The sequence below is a fragment of the Pyrus communis genome, chromosome 12 (assembly GCF_963583255.1).
Source record: "Pyrus communis chromosome 12, drPyrComm1.1, whole genome shotgun sequence".
In the NCBI taxonomy this organism is placed as follows: Eukaryota; Viridiplantae; Streptophyta; class Magnoliopsida; order Rosales; family Rosaceae; genus Pyrus; species Pyrus communis.
This window is the reverse complement of record NC_084814.1, coordinates 12,875,305-12,897,646: the sequence shown is the minus strand read 5'-3', so window position 1 is coordinate 12,897,646 and position 22,342 is coordinate 12,875,305. Positions and strand designations below refer to the sequence as shown.

Genomic DNA, 22,342 nt, shown 5'->3' with positions numbered 1-22,342 from the left:
AAAAATTGGATTCTTTGTGTGACCAGGAACCTTCGATGCATCAGGTGGCCTGCCCTATGGATTTGGGATTTCTAGACCGTTTGGTGAAAACAAAATTTGTAAGGTGTTTCGTATTCTTCTTCACTTATAAGTGAGAGGTCTTAGGTTTGATTATCGCCAAAGGCGAAGTTGAACCACATTATTATGACAAACCAATTGTAAGACTTAACCACCCAAACTGACAACTAGCCACCCGAAAACCCAAGACAAGCAACCACCCAAACTGACAAAAAATTATCGTAAAATCTCGGTTTCTAACCCAAAAATTGTTGCATCTCCGGCATAGATGGAGCCTTTAACACAGACCCGAATAAATGTCCCTTAGGGATTCTCACAGACCCAAAATCAGTTAGCAGTGGATATACTCTGCTAAGCTTTCCTTGTCGTCTATAGTTGTTTTGGCTGTTGTAATAGCAGGCACACCTTAATATTTTTGGGGTTCATTGAAGGTTTATCCCACTAAAAGCTCCACCTTGTTTGGTACCGTGGATCTGGCGAACTATACTAAGTGATTTTACCCAACGAAGCTTCCAAATGGTTGGGCAAAGCTAGTCAATATTTAGGGTTTTCCCAAAAATTTTGCATGATGAAATTCGAAGGGTAAGAACAAAATCATTGGGTAAACATTTGGGCCGAAGGGAAAAAATGGCCTGTATTTTGTAAAGGTTTGCCCGGTGAAATATATGTTCATTGACTTGAGGTCCTTTACCTAATTGCACATTTCGTGGAGTAAAGTGTAAACACGCTATTGGGTAAAGGTCCACAATGTAAAAAAAATCACCAGCAAATATTTTGCTCGACGTCTTTTGTATGTTTGCTCGACAAAATAGTTTGTCAAGCAAACCCCTATCCATTAAAAAGGTCCATGCCTTCTTCTTTCTCCCCTCTCCTTTCTGTTCTTCTTTCTTCCCCAACGTTGTTGCTTTCTCTTCCTCTGCAAAATTTGTCTCTCTCACTCACACCCTCTCTTCTATCTCTCTCTCTCCCAATTAATTGTATAATTAATTAATTTTAATTGTTGTAGGTTTGTGATTGGATTGGAAGAATTAAAGGAAAGGTATTTATCTGTTTCTTAATTATAAATTAGTAAGTTTCAATTATTTAATTGTGATATATATGTATGTGAAAATTGTGAGTCATGTGAAATTTGAGTTTATGTCTTATTGAAATATATGTTGCTTATGAGAAATTAATTTTTGTAGCATTAGCCTAGGAAATTGTGAGTTAAGTGAAATTTTGAGTTTGTGTGTTATTGATTAACTTCGTATAATAAATTCGAAAAAACCTTGACCAATTTAAGAGTCTGTTGGATGTGCGATTAGACTATAAGTGCATACTATATATTTGTTTCTGATACCTACATCGTGTACGTAGGGAAGCCTAGGGAGATGTCGTTGCATTTTTTGCTATCAAAAATAGTCGTGTGAATCGCAAATCACAACATAGAAAGTGACTTTCGAATGGAATAGGATCATTACTGAAGGCATAAGAGGGCGATCAAGCGTACATCGAACTATTATGAGAAATAAATTCTATGAAAACATACACAATGACAAATAGTGGATAAAGTTGTAATATAGAAGTTGCGAGCAATATGTGGATGAGATCGACAAGTTTATTCAATTTACAAGCAATTATGCGAGTCCTCGTAATTGCATTAGGTTTCCATGTGTGAAACGCAACAATTGTATTTAGATGACACTAGACGAAGTCTAATATCATTTGTATATGAATGGGATGGTACACACTTGCCCCAATTGGACTTATCATGGAGAATCGCCCATTATAGCTTCAACATCTTCCGGCAGTGGGACAATTAGGCATGAACCCCCTTCATCTTGCCATGTTAATCACAACCAAGTGATGGACATATTGAATGATTCTTTCCCTAATGCTTCGCTCAATATGGACGAAGCGTCGTCCACAAACCCCGAAAAGTATGATAAATTGTTGAAAGAAACTCAGCAAGAATGGTACCCTTAATGTAAAGATTTTTTCATCCCAACAACCATTGTATAATTGGTGCACATGAAAGTAGAGTGTAATATGATCAATCGGAACTATGATATGTTGATAGGGATTGTTAAACATATGTTTCTGAAACCAAATGGATTGCCAGTAAATCATTCCGGCTCGAAGAAGATGATGAAAGATCTCGGGTTGGGATATAACAAGATCCATGCATGCACAAACAATTGTGTATTATTTTATAGTGGATTCAAGAAGCTAGATACTTGTCTCAAGTGTAATGAGTCGAGATATCAAAAGAACAAGATTTCAAACAAGGTGCTACATTATTTTCCACTTAAGCCAAGACTAAAGAGATTGCACATGTCGACCCACACTACAAATGATATGAAGTGGCATAAGGAGGAACTGATTGATGATGATGTGTTGTGTCATCTTGCAAATGGCAAAGCATGGAAATATTTGATAAAATTTATCCTACTTTTTCTGCAGAGCCAAGAAATGTCAAATTAGGACTTGATTCTGACAGCTTCAATACATTTAAGGAATTTTTCTCATAAGCACATCACTTGGGTTGTGGTCGTTCTTCCTTATAATTTGCCTCTTGTAGGTGCATGAAGAAGGAATTTATGATCATGAATCTTTTAATACCCGTGCGCAGGTCACCTGATGACTCCATTGATGTTTATTTGCAACCGTTGATTGATGAGTTAATAGATTTATGAAAAAATGGTGTACAAACGTATGACAAGTCAATTGGGGAAATTACTCTGCGAGCCAAAGTTATTTGGACAATTGATGATTTCCCAGTTTATGGTATGTTGTTGGGATAGAGCACCAAAGGTTATATGGCATGACAAACATGCGGCAAAAACAACTTGTCCTTTTAGCAAGCTAGAAAGGTGTGCTACTTGGGACACTGAAGGCTTCTATAGATCGTGATTGGCGTAGCAACCCCGAAGCATTTGATTGGAAAACAGAGTTTCGACCTAGACCAAGAGAATTGTTCGGGGATGAGCTATTGTCCAAGTTGAATACTCTCTAATTTGGGGAAGGATCAAGACTAGTGGATCAGCTGAATTGGACAAAATGAGTATATTCTTTTACTTGGAATACTGGTTCAAATTGAACTTCAAACACATTGCTAATCCTATGCATATTGAGAAGAATATTTGCGACAATAGGAATGACTCTGCCTATCAAGGGAAAACTGAAGAATACTATGAAGACTCGTATTGGCATGTAAGAAATGGTGATAAGATCAACTTGTGGCCTACATTAGTCAATGGTAAATACAAGAAAAGGGACACTCATTATACTTTCAAGTTGGACGGCAAGGAGGGTTTCTTGAATTAGCTGCAGGGTGTGAAATTTCCTAACGGGTATGCTATCCATATATCAAGACACATTAAAATGGACACTGGGACATTGTTGGGTTTTAAGAGTCACAAATTTCATGGCTTACTGCAGTGACTCCTTCCAATTGGTATTCGACCATACTTAGACCACGAGGTTGTTTAGACAAATGTATATTTGTCTCCGTTCTTCCAGCAACTATGTGCTAAAACGTTGCGAAAGTCAGACATAGATGATATGCTCGAAGATGTTGTGTACATCCTATCTCAGTTAGAGCAAATAGATCCACAGACACCTTTCATGAGTATGGTTCACGTAATGAGACATCTGTCTTATGAGGCAAAGTGTGCTGCTGGTGCATAACCGTTACATATATCTAGTTGAGCGGTAATCTTGTCACTACGTTTGTTAATGTTATTTGTAAAGCAATTGAAATTAAATATTCTTATAATTTTGATAATTTTCAGACTGCTGGCCTAGTTACAAGCAATTCTGAAGGATTATTTTGGAAGATGACATGTTCATTTAAGCAACATCATTAGCATGCAATTAACAAATTAAAGGCGGAATCATGCTAGCATGCACTTAAAAACAAAACATTACCCATGAATGTTCAAAGCCTAGTAAAATGGTGAACCAATAATCAACTCAAAACAAAGTGAGTTGAAATATATACCTTTGTAGATTCCTCTTTGTATTTAAACAAAGGATAATCACCCAAAGAGAGGGCCTTCATTCCTTGCATCTTAGATCTATGGATTTGGATGGATGAAAAAGGTTTCTCCAAAGTTCCCAAAATTGAGAACCTCTAATGATTCATCACCAAGGCATAATGAAGAAGAAATGAGTGACCTTGGAGGAGTTTGATTGCTAGATGATCCCTCCAAGGTGGCCGAAATTTTAGAGAGAAAGGAGAGCTTGTGTTCTCATCCTTTCCCCAAAAACAACCCTTAATGAATTTTAGGCTATAAAGTCCTTTATATAGTCCCTTCAAATAAGTGACCTAATGGACCAAAAGCCCTATTCTTTTAACATGGCCGGCCTATAGGGTTTATTGGGCTTTCAAGCCCTTTGCTTATTCAAGTTGCCATACAACTTGAGTTAATGGGCTTGACATTCAAATCCCATTGGGCCTTGCGGCCCAAAACTAACCCGAGGTCTTTAACGAACTTATTCGTTTGATTAATTAACATATTAATTAATCCTAGCCTTAGATAAATAATTAAACCATTTAATTATTCTTACTCATCTCCGTTGTTTCTTCAAACTCTACCTTACTCGGTGAACGATCCATTAGGTTCCTTTTAGCGAGGCAGTGGGCGATTAAAACTCTTTCTAATCGATTGTGAATTGAAACTTACTTTCAATTCTCCCGTTAGTGATAATACACTTTTAGGGCTTCCACAAACCATGGTTGACGCCTAGCAGCATGTCATGGTTACCCAAGCTAATCAGAAGAGGTGGAGAACCTATTCAGTTTTAGGATTACAAATGCGGTCTTTCTCTAATACAATACTCTTGACCACATTGTTTGGTTTGATAGTTTATTCATGTCTACTATCCAATGTGAGTCTTGTGCTTATATGATTACCTTGAATGTGATTTGGAACACATTCCTAAATCTCATTCATACTTTGGCCAAAGATTCTTAATCATATCATAGAGTATTCTCCCTCAAACAGTTTGAAGGTTAGAGATCCCTTGTTGCGCATTCACTTGCCTCCATGGCTAAGTGGATTAACCCCAACGATGCCGTGGACACCCTCCTGATGGAGTGACTTTGACATAATCAAAGATTAAGGACCTAACCACAAGACAACTGTGATGCCTCAGGTCAAAAGACTAATTTGCATTATCCCAACCATGAGTTCTCATGTGACATGAATATGAGAACTCTTCGTTGATCGTGTTCAGTGAACTCATTCTCTATTGAGCACCTACGTACTTGTCTTGATGTCACACACACCAATGACTCGAGACTAGTCACTCTCCCTGAGAGAAGACATAGCACGTACTGATCTTAACGGACTGTCAATGCCCAATTGACAATCCTATGATCAGGAATGTTTAGGATGTGTCAACGAAAGAATGGTCTCATGAATCTAACTTCTTTAGATCGCATTCTTCCAATCACATATTCCTTGGACTTATCGTTTAAGCATATAACATTTATATGAGACGGCTCAAACAATAATCTTTGCCCTTTACATTTAAACTACATTAGTTTAACTTTGTGAAATGTCCGTAAAGTATCATCATATGATTGGTTTTAGGGCACATTTCCAACAATCTCCCACTTGCACTAGAGCCAATCAGCTTGGTTATCAGTGATGATACCTCTTCTGTAATTCATTTCATAAATGGCTGAGTAGTAGGCCTAAACAAGATGGATATCTATATGTTATCCATAGAAGCAACCTTGAGAATAACGACGTCACCATTATTCATGATTCCTAATCATGTGGTTCAGTCTCTCATTTGAGTTCGGACCTTGATGAGACCTTGATTCCCTGGCTTGAGCTATCGCCCCATTAGTGTCATACACTTTCTGGTTGGAACCGAATAGAGAGTTCATAAATGAACTTTCCCATCCAAACAACATTGTTGTAAACTTCTATATGGCAATATATTTTGCATTCATAATGGAACACACTAAAGTCATTACTTTAATGTTTCCATCCAAATATCTTTTTAGTCATAATAAAGAGATATCTGTTTATCTCTTCATTCATAATGAAGAAATATCCAATGATGGATTAGATTCATAATCTAATACATTTACGCTTCCATTACGTTACTCTAATTCTTTCTCAATTATTGAGTAATATATCCTTTAGTATTTCTCAAATACTTAAGGACTCACTTGACAGTTGCCATGGTTCTGATCCTGGGCTTGCACTGATATTGTCTTGTACCTTTCTAGGTACATCTTATATCAATGTTTTTCATACAATATGAAATACATAAATCACCTTTCTGCTTATGCATAAAGGATTCTATTTACGCATTATTTCTTTGGGAGTCAAAGGGTACATTCCCTTTGAGAAGAACAACTTCCTAGTCTCACTAGAATTGTCATTCTAATTGAAGTTTATCATCAAATGAGAAACTTCCTAGCATCTCTTGTCTATTTTAGGGATTGATATAATCCAATTATATCTTGAAATATATCATTATAGATTTCCATTCCATTATATAGACTATATCTCCCATATACATTCTATCGTTATAGAATAACTTTAACGAAGAAGTACTCTTTTCATTTCCAAAAATTAATATATCATATATATATATTTAAATTTAGGAATACGATTAACTCCCACTAATCTTTTGTAAACCTAGTAAACAAAAGATTCATTTACATCTTTATGAGAAATCAAACAATTGATATTTTCTCATAAGACGCTTATAGCTCCCACTAGCTTGCTAAGATCCATGATGGATGGATCTCTACAACTAACCTGTCTTGTGATTTATAGTTTTAGACATATATTATCAAGACTATCTTAATAATGGTTTCGGAAACCCATATTATGTCCAAACATTAAATCACCATTTAGTTGTAGCTAGCAATCTTCGAATTAATTGAAACCAAGACTACGTCAAAGATGGTTTCTTCTAAGTCAACCATTCTCTTTGAGTGTAGTCACCTTAAGCTACCAATTAGCTGTGAAGGTTTCATTATTTCGGGTCAAATGGTACTTTACCATTTCCTTGAGTATATATCGTACATACACTCAATGTAGTCATAAAGATTTTCATTCTTATTTCTTTCGAATTAAGAGGTGCAACTCTATGACATGGTCATAAAGTTCAAACCATTCAACTGAGACGGTTTATAAATCCTTCTGGACTACCTTGGAGCTTGTGGTATAGGAACTAGGTTGTCTTAGAAGTATATATCATATATATATGGGTAATTGATAATGTCCAACGAACTAAATCTTATTCATGTTCATTCTTCTCCTAATGGAGAAATTCATTATCTTACGATGCTACTTTCCTTGATATTTTTCAAGGAAATTAATCTAAAGTGTTACTTTTTCCTTGGATCAAATCTAAGGAGGTAAATACTTTAGACGTCTTACTCATCTACTTACATTTCTTGAATTCTTTGAAACCTTTTGCAAAGTATTCGGACTTGTGTTTATTCAAAATAAACTATAGTCCAACCGAGAGTGATCTTCGGTGAATGTCATACAACATGAGTAGTATTATGTTGTGGACAAGTGCCATTAACATCTAAGTGAATTAACCTCAACAACTTTGTGATTCTTTCTTCTTTCCAAAAGAATAAAGATTCGAACATTTCGCCTCTATACAATTTTAACAAGAAGGTATTGGATCCGATCTAACGATCCAAAGCATCCATCTATGACCAACTCGTAACTTATGTTTTAGAGGTATCACAACTCAGTTGGGATTAGTCACTACCTTGCAACCTTTTGGGTTTTAAGCATCATCGTATTCTAAACAGTTAAACTACCACATCATCTCTACTATAGAGACAACCAATTAAATTACAATAATCTAATTATTGATTAATAAAGAACAATGTTTTGTCAAACAAAACATTTATCCATCTCTACTATAGTGACGGATTTAAGTTCCTTAAAATTGGAATGTAAAGACAATCTTTAGTATTTTCCAATTTCTTTGGTAGTTCATATGAGGAAGTAAGTACAATCCGCTTTCGTAGAGATCTATATTTTATTCACTTTCCGAATGTGAAGTACTTTCTCTTCTCTCATTAATCTTCTACTTTTTATTAGCACACTTTTACAACAATTGTAAAACATAGTTACTAATACGGAATCAAGCATTCAAGTAGAAGAACCAACTGTTTTGAACTATTTCAAGAACATATTACAACACCTTCGAAAGGTGTGTTCTTGACACTTGCAAGACATTTCTTGCAAATACCCTTTCCAATGTCCATCCTTTCATAAAGAAAGTTTGTTCTCTTGGAGTTATTTTGCCTTCTTCATTTGACTTCTCCTTTGACTACAATAGTCATGGTCCCTAAACTCCCACTATCTCTCTTGAAACTTATTTCAATTGTGTTATACACATCAAACAATTTGGAGAGTGTGTGGTTATTGTTCACTATATAGTTTACAATAAACTTAGTGAACCATTAGGATAGGGACACAAAGGTGAAGTCCTTGCCTAATTTCCGTCTCGTTAAGTGGTTTAACACTTCAACACTCAATGATTCAAAATCATCATAAGTCCATGTTGATGGACTATTTTTGTCAACCAACCATTATGTTCTAAACATAATTACAAACTTTCAAGAGTTGTTCAAGGCAACTCTCATTTCTTCATACAACAATTTGTAAGTGAAGAATCATGGCACATAAAGCGTCCATGCCCTTGTGCTTACTTCAAAAGTTCCTTGTTTATGTAACAAAGAAACAAGCACTAAAGTTTGTGTTGATTAAGGGTTGTTCAAAGCAACTCTTATTTCTTCATACAACAATTTGTATTTGAAGAATTATGACATTAAAAGTGTTGTCCTTCTCATGTTAGACTTATCTAACATATTCTTCCAATGATACATTATCAATAGGAAGATTGTGAGGATGAGACTACTTAGTTACATCTACAAGCCATTAAAGACAATCTATGGGATTGTAGAACTAAGTCCGGAAATTAAAGCATTCGGCTTTTCTTTGTCAAGTTTTGGATAGCGTTTGCAAATATATTGGTAAACAAATACATAATGAATATAAATTGATTGATTTTAAGCCATTTGATTCGGGTCTTTAAATCAAATAGCACCACCCACTATTTTTGGCAAATTCCATATCCCTCATCGGAATTCGAGAGTTTTGTTGAACTCTTAGCGGGGTATGGGAGACTCACCATTACCAAGCCCACCTCACGATGATACGATGTTTGGCTAGCATTAATAATAATGAGAGAGTACGCTTACTCATTTGCATCTAATGCAAGTACCCATCTTTTTGGCCTCTAGAGAATGTTGTCTCACGATGATACGATGTTTGGCACCATTTCACTTAGTTAAGTTCTTTCCCACCATGCAAGTTTAGATAGGGGTTCAAGTATAACGTCACGATGATACGATGTTTGCCATACTCGTTGCCTACCTTCACCTCGTCAAATGTAAATAAACTCCTCCTGAATATAAGCATGCACGATGCTCTTCCCCATGATAGGGTGAAGGTGGTGTACAAGTCATAAACGATTGGAGCCTATCACGGTGGAAGGCCACGAAGAGATATTCAAAGCATCTCTCGCTTATCAACTTAATAATGGTTTGTTGAGGGTTTTAGGTCTCATCACATATATATATATATATATATATTCATTTTAATCATAATTAAAACAATTTTGGTCCTATTACAACTATTGGTCCATATGATTGATTTAGTTGTATATAATACTCCCACTAAGCTTTTAAAACGGTTTTTAAAGCAAGAGTATATGATACTACTAACATAAGGTTTGCATTCATTGATGGACTATATAGTTGCCTTAGGGCCTTAGGATGACTATGAACCTTTGATTAGATCCAACACGAGCCTTGTGTTGAATCTCGGACTAGGGATGGAGATTGATTTTAGTTATGCGTTTAATCACATTAAGGCGTGTTGTCTTAGGGCGTTGGACCCAACTACTTCATTTCATGCATATCAAATAAAGCAAGAAAGAAGTACTTCAAAGTAAATATGAGCTTATGCTCTTTACAACAATTGAATATAACTAATTACTTTAAAGTAAAGAAGAGCTTATGCCCTTTTACAAAATTTGATCAAATCCAATTACAACCAAAATCTAATCTACTCATTCCCATGGTTCAAACAAATTTGAAACGGCCATTCACATAGCTCAATTATCGTAGGCTAAGGTTCATAATCACCCTTTAATTAATTAACACTTTAACTAATTAAATTGAATGCAACAATTATCATTTGGTTTTTGAATCCATAGAATTGATTTAAATGGAACTAAATATAATGAAAATCAAATTCTCATTAAAGAGACAAAACAATTTTGTTCTCATTTTGTTTTGGGCCAAAAACAATGACCACAACAATTTGGGTCACTTTGTTAAAACAAAAAAAAACTTTTGGGGTCAAAATGCAAATACACAAAAGTATCAAAACTTTATATAATTGCACAAAAGTCCCTCCAACACCTTTTCCAAAGGTGGCCGGCCATATTGTTGAAAATTTGAAAAAATCTAAAGTTTTGAAAGTGGTTTTTGGTAGGTGAGACAAAGGTGACTTTGATGGTTTGTAAGAAAATGTTTTTTTATAAAACTTTAAAATTCTTTTAGTCACATCTCACCAATAACTATCACCCACCATTTGAAAAACAAAACTTTATAAAAAAAAACATAAAACTTTTGAATCAAAACTTCAAAACCTTTTTGTTCTTGCCAAGAACTTCAAGAAATATGAAGAACATACATGAAAACTCATAATAGCTCCATGGATGTTTTCTTTCACCAAAAACTCAAATTTTCACAACTCAAAAGAGGGTTAATATCCTAGGGTACTTAGGGGTTCCAAAAAGCACTTTAAAACCATTTTAACAAGACTAACAAGAACCCAAAAAATCACCCTTTGGATTTGGCCGAAAATCCCAAAACACTTGGCACCAACTTTTAGTTCCAATATTCATGCTTTAATGAAATACATCTACAACATTTGAGATGCTAAATTTTCAAGCAAAATTTATATTCAAAGCAAGAACAAAGCTTGTAACATTTACAAAACTTAAATCACAAAATATGAAAAATCACAAAACCCAAAAGGATCCACCATAAACTAGGCCTAGGCTCTGATACCACTTGAAGGATTATTTTGGAAGATGACATGTTCATTTAAGCAACATCATTAGCATGCAATTAACAAATTAAAGGCGGAATCATGCTAGCATGCACTTAAAAACAAAACATTACCCATGAATGTTCAAAGCCTAGTAAAATGGTGAACCAATAATCAACTCAAAACAAAGTGAGTTGAAATATATACCTTTGTAGATTCCTCTTTGTATTTAAACAAAGGCTAATCACCCAAAGAGAGGGCCTTCATTCCTTGCATCTTAGATCTATGGATTTGGATGGATGAAAAAGGTTTCTCCAAAGTTCCCAAAATTGAGAACCTCTAATGATTCATCACCAAGGCATAATGAAGAAGAAATGAGTGACCTTGGAGGAGTTTGATTGCTAGATGATCCTTCCAAGGTGGCCGAAATTTTAGAGAGAAAGGAGAGCTTGTGTTCTCATCCTTTCCCCAAAAACAACCCTTAATGAATTTTAGGCTATAAAGTCCTTTATATAGTCCCTTCAAATAAGTGACCTAATGGACCAAAAGCCCTATTCTTTTAACATGGCCGGCCTATAGGGTTTATTGGGCTTTCAAGCCCTTTGCTTATTCAAGTTGCCATACAACTTGAGTTAATGGGCTTGACATTCAAATCCCATTGGGCCTTGCGGCCCAAAACTAACCCGAGGTCTTTAACGAACTTATTCGTTTGATTAATTAACATATTAATTAATCCTAGCCTTAGATAAATAATTAAACCATTTAATTATTCTTACTCATCTCCGTTGTTTCTTCAAACTCTACCTTACTCGGTGAACGATCCATTAGGTTCCTTTTAGTGAGGCAGTGGGCGATTAAAACTCTTTCTAATCGATTGTGAATTGAAACTTACTTTCAATTCTCCCGTTAGTGATAATACACTTTTAGGGCTTCCACAAACCATGGTTGACGCCTAGCAGCATGTCATGGTTACCCAAGCTAATCAGAAGAGGTGGAGAACCTATTCAGTTTTAGGATTACAAATGCAATACGGTCTTTCTCTAATACAATACTCTTGACCACATTGTTTGGTTTGATAGTTTATTCATGTCTATTATCCAATGTGAGTCTTGTGCTTATATGATTACCTTGAATGTGATTTGGAACACATTCCTAAATCTCATTCATACTTTGGCCAAAGATTCTTAATCATATCATAGAGTATTCTCCCTCAAACAGTTTGAAGGTTAGAGATCCCTTGTTGCGCATTCACTTGCCTCCATGGCTAAGTGGATTAACCCCAACGATGCCGTGGACACCCTCCTGATGGAGTGACTTTGACATAATCAAAGATTAAGGACCTAACCACAAGACAACTGTGATGCCTCAGGTCAAAAGACTAATTTGCATTATCCCAACCATGAGTTCTCATGTGACATGAATATGAGAACTCTTCGTTGATCGTGTTCAGTGAACTCATTCTCTATTGAGCACCTACGTACTTGTCTTGATGTCACACACACCAATGACTCGAGACTAGTCACTCTCCCTGAGAGAAGACATAGCACGTACTGATCTTAACGGACTGTCAATGCCCAATTGACAATCCTATGATCAGGAACGTTTAGGATGTGTCAACGAAAGAATGGTCTCATGAATCTAACTTCTTTAGATCGCATTCTTCCAATCACATATTCCTTGGACTTATCGTTTAAGCATATAACATTTATATGAGACGGCTCAAACAATAATCTTTGCCCTTTACATTTAAACTACATTAGTTTAACTTTGTGAAATGTCCGTAAAGTATCATCATATGATTGGTTTTAGGGCACATTTCCAACAAATTCATCCACAATAGGACACAACCAAAAGATTCATAACGGAGGCAAGCAGCATACAAGAATCACTTACCTTTTATCCAAGGTACCTTAGGAATGTTGAAACTTCCTTCAACAAGCGCCCACGCAATTTTGACAAGGGTGAACAGTTGAAAAAAATATATATGTCTTTACTCAACCTGCACGCCATTTGGCGAAGGATATTCGTCTAAACCGTTCAAAGAAGCTGACTTGGAGGTGGCTCATTGGTTCATATTAAACAAGTGCGATGAAGTATCACCATTTCTCGAACTTGATGAGGCACTGATGAAGATCCGTTAGCTTTCAAATTGTGTGGAAATCCATAGATAATTATTTCCGCATTGGTTTGCACAGCATGTAAGAGTTTTTATTTTTAAACTAAATTGATTTTATATGTTGCAAAAACCTACATATACAGTGGTATTTGGACTTTACTAGATGCGACCGTTAAGAGAAGACAAATCTCCCTTATTTAATGAAGAATTACTTCAACTCGCATGTGGTCCTATTAAAGCCCAAACGTACTCTAGTTGTCACATAAATAGAGTTAAATTCTTGACACATGAACTATACCATTAATTGTGCATTCAAAATAGTGGAGTTTTTGTACTGGGGGTACATGAGAATAGTTATTTCTTCAGCAAGCTTTTAAGTGTGGTTCAATTGTTATACACAAACCGCAAGGAAGTCATGTTGTTCAAGTGTCATTGATATGATATGAACCTAGACAAAGCTGGTAGTCTCATTCATGATATGTACTTATATCTGTCAACAAAATACAGTGAAACAAGTTTTTCTACCTTGATGATCTAAAGGCGAGGGGTGGTTGGAAAGTAGTACAATTAATTTCCACGATCCAACCGTCAATGTATTTGGTATATACTACGAGATTGTAACGGATAAGAGATTAGGTAACAAGGATGAAATTCTTCGACGGTTAAAAACGAAAAATCAAGTTTTACCGGTTATTTTGGCTTCAATTTTGATGATTTTTTACAACTACACTACTCAACCCTAGAAGAATACAATGAACAGACCCGATCATCTATTTAAAATATTTACAGTAGTGGTTACCACAAAATGATATATTACGCTTAAATAGAACTATAAAATAACCGTTAAGTGTTGGTTGAATCTATTTCTATTGTTTTGTCAGGATATACACTCTACGAAATTAATTTCCACGATCCAATCGTCAAACTTGTTTGAATGTAGTACAAGATTGCATATGCCAAAAATCGCCAAAAAGAAAAACTTTCCGGAATTTGGAAACAGGGTAACAGGTTGAACAGTTACAAACTTAGTATCACAATTTAACGGCTCTTATAGACCAAATCATCAAATCTGAGTAAGCAGAACTCTTGGTTGCCGTCGAGAAAGGAAAGAGATCTGGAGTCTCAGTGGACTAATGAAGGCTGTACAGGAGTTGATGAGTCTGTTAATCAAAGTGTTCCTGCTGGGAGATACATTGCTGCTCTCAGAAGCCCTGCACTTGACCAAGTCAAGGTAATTAACACACTGGTTGTTGTCTAATCTTGAAATAATTGTTCCAAATGTTTTATATGCTAATATTATAAGTTGACTCATACGCCAAGCATTACGTTATCAGAACGTCATACACAACATTAAAATAAGAACTTATCTAATCATTGGTTTAATTAGATTTACAGTTTGGTAACTTTAACATGTCAGATTGTTTGACAAGCGTTTACCTTATATATATATCTCAGCAGCCAAGCTGTCTTATGGCATGCCCTGGCAACTAGCCCAGCTACCAAGTTTCTCGACATTTCACCATTTAAGACCTTGCACTTTGGCTATTAGCAGTGGCAGTCCTATTATGTCTCCTTCACCTGCATCCTCAAATGCATTTACTAATTCGAAGCCGCGAAAAGAGAGCTTTTCCACGCTGTTCGGATCAAATTCTTCTTCGCCCCTTGGGTTGTCTGCGTGTTCTTAGTCCTCGGTGCACCACCTGCACTGGCCCCGGGTAAACTACACCCTGCCTTTGCATCTTCAAAGCACCCTATTTTCTGAGGGAAGTTAAATCTTCGATTCATTTGTTTGATTTATATTTGACGAGGAATGATCTCTAACATGTTATGTTGTCAAATTTTTGTAGATTTTCGGTGGCTTGGCAGTCTTGCACCTTTCCGGTGACAACTTTCTCAGTAGTCGCCATCAAGTATGCAGAACAAGTACCATCAGTTCCAAGCAAGGGGCTTGCAGCCACTCTCTCTCTTGTCAACTGCAATGGTGTCTGTATTGTTCATCTCCACTCTTCTTCACATCTTTGTTTGATAAACGCTGTTTCCAAACGATCTCGCCATTGCCATAACAAATAGAAGACTTGGCAAGGAGAAGAAACCCTTCAACGAGCCTACGTTATAAAGCGTTGGACAAAGCAGGCCCTAACAAAGAACAATCTGGAAACCAAGGATGCAGATGGAGGTAAAGAAGAGACATACTCCAAATTGTGTATATTTCTTGGCTAATCACAATTACATGTGTTGGTCGTGCCGCCAAAAATGTTGTAAGAGGTGGCCTTAACAGCTATACAACACCGGCCTTTCTACGTTTTATTGGATTTCAACTGAAACCTACAAATAGGGGAAATGAAAAGAAGAAAGAGCTGGTTTTACATATATTTGAAAGAAGACCAGCCATTGTGGATTCCATTTACAACAAAAGTGCTTGATAATCTTTTTGCGGAGTTGTATAACCATCAATGGTAAACATATTTCCGACCTATTTTGATAGAAGATACCAAAATCTGATTCCCATGTAGATGCCACTCTTTAACGTCAACGGACGCCCAACCTCCTGTAACAATTTCAGGGACAAGATGAGTGAATAAGAAAAAATATAGAAACTAAAATAGCATCTATTATCCATCATTCAGCTAGCGCACCTCATCCTCAGTTTCTTATCAGCATCCGTCGTGCACCTGTCTTGAGCCTGCTTTCCACCCAACAGAGAAGGTTTTTCTTTTATCTACAAGAGGATGTACTATCATATGAGAGAAGAAACGGAAAGAGAACGGTCAAGCACTCAAAAAAAATTAAAGATAAATGAACAATTAAGACTATCCATAATATAAGGTACCTTACCTTACGTTCTTGTTGGAAAATAGTCGATCTGTTTTCTTTTGAGTCCTTAAGTCAAAGAAAAAACAACAAATAACTCAATAGAATACTAGGGAAAGTGAAATCAAATCAATAATATGTGTGACGTGAATGATAAGAAAGTAAAGGGGACGAGGATAACCTTCGTAGACAAAGATGTAGGCTGGGAAAGTTTCACTGATGATCCATTATTCTGCTGGAGCTCAGTTGTCAAAGAGAGCTAGGATTCAACAGGAGAATAAATGAGATTACAGATATATGTGTTTATGCAAACTGTAATGGTTACGAAGGAATAACATGGGAGAAGCACAAATTTGTAAAACAACTTTACATCATATAAACTTTTTGATACCTTACTAAAAAGGTCAGTTGGCGGAAATTGCTGTACTCTCCTGTCTGTCAGAAAATTAAATTCCTTTATATGAAATAAACGTGGTGTTAGCTTAGCTGATTCTGCAAACTGGGAAACAAATACGATACATGGTCACTAAGCAAGAGAATAACATCTATGAACTACCATTGGTACAGTGGTTTCCCGCTTACTATTGCAGAAAACACCAATATCCCCTTTGCTAGAAAATATCTGCAATTAGATAGGAAATAATACCATAGTTGGCAGCTAGAAAAATTTCAACTGAATGATGTAGTGCAGTAAAATATTACCGTTTTGTTAAGAGGACGAACTTTAAATGTTTGCATTCCTGCATTTCTATCTTGCTGAGGACATTCCACTGTACTTGGTCTAATCAAAGAAGATCAAACCCATAGTAAGAACTATTTTCCTAGTATGAGAAAACATCGGAAAAAGAAAACTGAGCATTTCTACTTCTCATGTTGATGTAGTTATATAAGATTCTTTATGCTATTACCTTCTGGATTCTCCTTTTCTGTTTTCCACGACGGTAGAAATACTAGGTTTTTCCAAATCCTACAAAATGCAGATTATAGGCACATTTACATGAAATACTTTTGAGCACAACATTTCACATGACTCAAGGGACCACTTTGACTTCAGATAACAGTGAAAACTATTTAATTAAATTCACAGCTAACCTTGTCATGATCGTTGAGATGATGTGAGGATGATGAAACAGCCGATGCATTTTGCATAGCCCTTTCCATTGTCTTCAGGTGAAACTCCTAAAAAGCAAAATTAACAAAGGAACTCTGAGCCACAAAACTTCAAAAGGCAGTTATTTTACAGCCTTTTTTATTTTTCAAATCAGTTTGAGGGTACAACTGTCTTTATCCACCAAGCCACTGAAGAAAAGAGTAATAATAGGTTAAGCAGCAAAAAATTTATAAATATCAAGCACTCACTTGAAATTCTGGCAACTTTGGAGTGCTCCTTGTTGGGAGTGGCAATGAAGGAGCCTCGAAAATCTGCAGTATAAATGCAAAAAACAGTGAAGGAGGAATCAAAGATAAAACATTATTCAAAATCCCCATCTAATAACTTTAAGTACCAACTTTTCGGTTCAATGGACGAGCTTTGAATTTTCGATGAGATGATGTCACTTGTTCTAACATTGATCCATTGTTAGGCCTGAAATATAAACATATCATAACTACCTGCAGACTGGTAAACTAAACGATGTGATTTCTGCCCCAAAGCCAAAACCCACCTAATCCTGTGTGCCCTATGTGCCGTTTCAAAGTCAGGCTCTCTTGGAATAGTAAGTCTCAACCTAGCATGCACAGTGGTTTTGTCAAAAGTTTCATCCTGCAATACCATGCATAAATAAGAAAGTTTAATAAACATATCTGATGAATTGAGCATCTCTTATTTAAGACATCATCAGCAATAGTGCATCTATTATAGGTCATCTCAGTTTTCTTTTATACATCACTCCAGACATCTAGAAACAAAATCACAAGTAAAGAAATCTGGGAAGCTCTATTACACCCAGGATTACTTCCTTAACAATATAAAATGCGCTGTAAAATAGTTAGCAGTTGTATTTTTTTTTAATAAACCCATCCAGACAAAGCTATTATTTGTCTAAAGTTGAAATTTTTGGAGGACAACTTTTATAGAATAACTTAGTGTTATTCAATAATGTACTAAGAGTGACAGTTATACAAAGCATATAAAAGCTAGAATACCTTTTTAGGCACCTTGTGGATGAAATTAGTTTGCTCCTTCGCATCAGTATCCTGTCATGAAGAAAAGTGAAGAATACTCAATTCACAGGCACTAGTTCAAAAACCAAAGTGTTCCTCCTTAAATAACTATTAGAATCTAAATGAGATGCATATTTAAAGAGCATAATCATCATGCCATAAACAGTACATATTGGTCAAATCGTATGTGCCAAAAAACTGTTGGTCCATGTGTGAAGCGTGTGTGCCCACAAAAATTTGGTCCGGAAGAATACAGGTCTGTATAAATATCACAGAAACAGTTCTTGCATTAAAGAAAAATATGGATAACAAAATTTGAATGTGCTCAGTACCAGTTGCAGATGGTAAAACTTCTGTACCTTATGCAAGTGTCCCCCATCTAGCTTCTGTCTTTTGGGAGCTTGACTTCCAACCCCAGAAGAACTACATAAGCTCTTCTCATTGTTTTGAACATGCAGCATCTGGAATCTAACAATTAAGTAATAAGACATCAGATGCAGTAAGTATGGGACTTAAAGGTAGTAAGATGCCCACATTTTACACTTTCTCTGTTTACAGGACGTAGAATGGAGGTATTACAGTCTCACATATAATTACCTTATTGGACATACTAATTCCCAATTTACAATCTGGGGGATTTAAATCAGTGTGCATAAGGAGAGAAACAGTCTCACATGATAATTACTTAAGTTAGCTACGGAAGCGACTATAATGATAAAGTGATATGAATAATTTCAAAAGAACACCACATCTGTACTTCAATGCAACGCAAAAAATATGGTATGCATAGTCAAAAGGCAGGACATTCTGAAGCACCTGGAACCGCCATTTTGAGACTTCAGATTTTGCTTAGCGAGCTGACTTGCAGTAGGCTTCATCAAAGTTGAGCTCCTGGGGAAAGATGGCTTTACAGAAGCATTACTTTTACCTTTAAGCTTATCACCGTTTAAGTAACTGTTGAATGTCACCCCTGGAAAACAAAAGCATAAATTAAAGAGGGAGAAAGAAAATGAAAACAACAGATACATTGTGCTGGAGTCTGGACCAATTGAAATAGTTTATTATAGTTCATTAGTAATGTGTCCGTAATAACTTGTTTAAAAATAAAATTGCGGACTTAAACTGCGTATAGTTTATATCATGCTTTTAATTTATTCGGAAATAAATCTGGGAATTCCATTAGCAAACACCATAGTCATCAAGGTATAAAGCGATCACCTGTACCAGCTCCATTTGGTTGATTTAAAACTTTTTGTAAATTTCCAAAGATCCCTCTATTCATTCCTTCAGCTACAACACGAAACATTGCACTTAAAAGATTTATACTTCAAACCAAGAAAACAAAATGCCAAAAACAAAAGACTAATCTGTTCTAAATCCTGCTTCTCCACAAGGCACAAATCAAAGGGATTTCGTCCATACCTCTGCTATTTACATCCATTGCACATGGTTCTGTGCCCACACTGATATCACAATTGCCGTCATTTGCAGTCTCCGCATAGGATTTTGGCGAGGCGTTTACATTTTCCAGGAGGGTTTCCAGTCCAAGTATTAACATTGTCACAACAGCTGCAACAGATCAACATCAGCCATTGAAATCACTTTCCATTGTCAAAATTATAAATTCAAACATCGCTGTAATCCTTAAAATTGCAGATTTTTATTCATAATTCAAGACAAGAAAAGGCAATGTGTTATCAGAATAATCATTTTTCACGGAAATTATCTGATGACATATACAAAATTGAACAAAAGATATGAATCATTTTATCTTTAAACAAAAATAAAATTATTTCCTAATTTTTGAAATGCTTGAAAATGGATCAAGCCAAACTCACTATTGATGAATTAAAAAGATTCCGAAATGCAAATGTCAAGAAACGGCGTTGTTGAAGGCAGAGAGGCTTACGAGACGGCGGGTAGCTCTTGGCGGACTCGAACCAGAGCTCGGCGCGGCGAGCCTCAGCCGGAGTCTCCTGCCTAGCAAAGTCGAAGTACCGAGCTGCATCGTACTCGTAGTCAATGTCCACTTCCTGCGCCATTAAAACTTGCTCAACCTCCATATCTTCCTCCATTTCCATCCTCACTCTCTCTCTAAAATGCACCGCCGAGCAGAGCCAGAAATAGCTCTGGTTATGGCTTCGGAGCTCCGCACCCGACCCGCTAAAACCCTAAATCCGGAGTTTTCAACTCCGCTTTGTATCGGAGAGAAAACGCAAAGGTTGCTCTCGGCGCTCTGTAGCACCGCCCGTGTAAATATTGCAACCGAAATTTAAGCGCGAGGTACAAGCGGCCAAAAGCGCCGAGCCTTAGAGTACAAGCGGTTTAAAGCAGGGAGCGGTGCGTTTCGCAGGAGCGTTTGGATTTTGGACAAACACCCAGCCGGGCTTGCTTTTTCTATCCGGAAATTTGAATTTATGGCCCTGAAGAATTTATAATTATTATTGTGGGTAGGGATTGGATTGACGAATGTACCCCTGGGGTTTTTGGGGAATGGCGACGGAAATGGGTTTGAAATTTGAATAGAGTGGTAGGTAGGAGGGTCATTTTGTGGGTGTTGGTGTTCGAGCTTTGTTTCGGGTGGCGAAATCCTGTCTGGGACTCCGAAATTTCGGCGCATCTTGAGTATGCCCTTGGGGTTGGGTGGAAATTGCAAGATTGACCCTAACGGTTGGTTTTGCATGAAGGGTCATAAAAGAGGGAAGATTGGGGCCCTCCCTAGACCTAGGCCGGTGCAAAAATGAGATTGTGATCCAAGGTCAACGGAGGAAATAAGAGATTCTGGAATTAATTGTTGTATATTAATCATAAGAAAGGAAAATAAAAATTAAAGGAGTGAAATAAAGGATGACGGAGGACATTACGGCATAACAGATGTTGATGGAGTCGACAAAGGTAATGGAGTGAATTAAGACCCGTGCTTAAAATTTCTTCATTATTATAGATATTATCGTGAAAATATTCAAAAAAATCAAAGAAAGATACTTAAATGGGGGTATCGGAGAAACTCTTAAGTTTAGCCTAATCAACGGATATCGTCGATATTTTTGACAAATCTGTTAAATATCAGAGAAACTCTTATATTTCGTCCAAACTAATACTTGACAATCCCTAACACTATGTTTAGATGAAGAAAATAAACTTGGGATTTTGATAAAAGTCAGAATTTATAAATTTACATGCACCAAATCCCTTGTTTGGATTCATAAACATAGAAATTTAGAATTTCTGCAGAGAAAAATACTTGGAATTTGGGACCTCAAATTCCCAAATTTAAATTCCATGTAAATAGGTGTCATTTCCAAATTTCTAAGGTAAGTTTCAAATTCTATTGTTCTTTTAAGGTAACCAAATAAGAAAATTCACAAATTTTAGAAAATTAAATTCTGTCATTTCAATTTTCATCATTTTAAAATTCCTTAAATTTCTTCATCCAAACAGAGTATAAAATTTCATTTTAAATTTCCGTTATTTCCATCAAAGCCAACCAAGATCGATAGCAATTCAATATATCCATCGATATTTCTACAAATTTGCATATCGGTATACCGATATTTTAAACATTAATTAAGACCAATTCCACTACAAATTTCTCAAAATGCAACTTATGTGGAATTTTTTGAATAATACTTGACTACTCAAAAGATAAATAGGAGCTCGTACTCAAAAACCCTTTATTTCTTGTCCATAGAGTTTAGTGTTTCTAATCAAAATCATTCATAATGTATTTATAATATGAACGTTTTCAACTATAAGTATAAAGTTCTATTAATCAGACACGCAAAATTTTGAGTATAAGTTCTTACTCATCCTTGAGTAGTCAAGCATTGTTCATTTTTTCAATGGTGTTGATAGACAAACCACATTTTGTAGGCTATATGTGAACGATCTTTCTAATACAAGTAAGACCCACCAATACAATTACATCTCACCTCTGGTTAGAGAAATGATCCACATGTGGTCTACAAAATGTAGTCTCCTAGCATTTCCTTGTTTTAATTTAACAATATATTTACACAAAGGTGAGGGAGGTTTGGGCTAAATCGCATAATGAGCTTGCCATAATAATTTGATAGCAAACTTATTGATG

At 36.1% G+C, this 22,342-nt stretch overlaps 1 protein-coding gene across 1 annotated transcript; it reads right to left on the bottom strand.

The window, feature by feature from the left end:
- Positions 1 to 15,463: 15,463 nt before the first annotated feature.
- LOC137710016 (protein TPX2-like) lies at positions 15,464 to 20,638 on the bottom strand. Its single transcript, XM_068448981.1, has 18 exons — positions 20,162 to 20,638; positions 19,675 to 19,821; positions 19,471 to 19,542; positions 19,069 to 19,222; positions 18,612 to 18,720; positions 18,235 to 18,285; positions 17,754 to 17,851; positions 17,599 to 17,674; positions 17,449 to 17,511; positions 17,182 to 17,268; positions 16,998 to 17,056; positions 16,792 to 16,870; positions 16,646 to 16,711; positions 16,481 to 16,543; positions 16,271 to 16,348; positions 16,114 to 16,158; positions 15,915 to 15,997; positions 15,464 to 15,826 (listed from the first exon to the last, which is right to left on the bottom strand). The coding sequence occupies exons 1-18, from the start codon at positions 20,331 to 20,333 to the stop codon at positions 15,808 to 15,810; spliced, it is 1,521 nt and encodes a 506-aa protein (XP_068305082.1). The 5' UTR covers positions 20,334 to 20,638; the 3' UTR covers positions 15,464 to 15,807.
- Between the last annotated feature and the right edge of the window lie 1,704 nt (positions 20,639 to 22,342).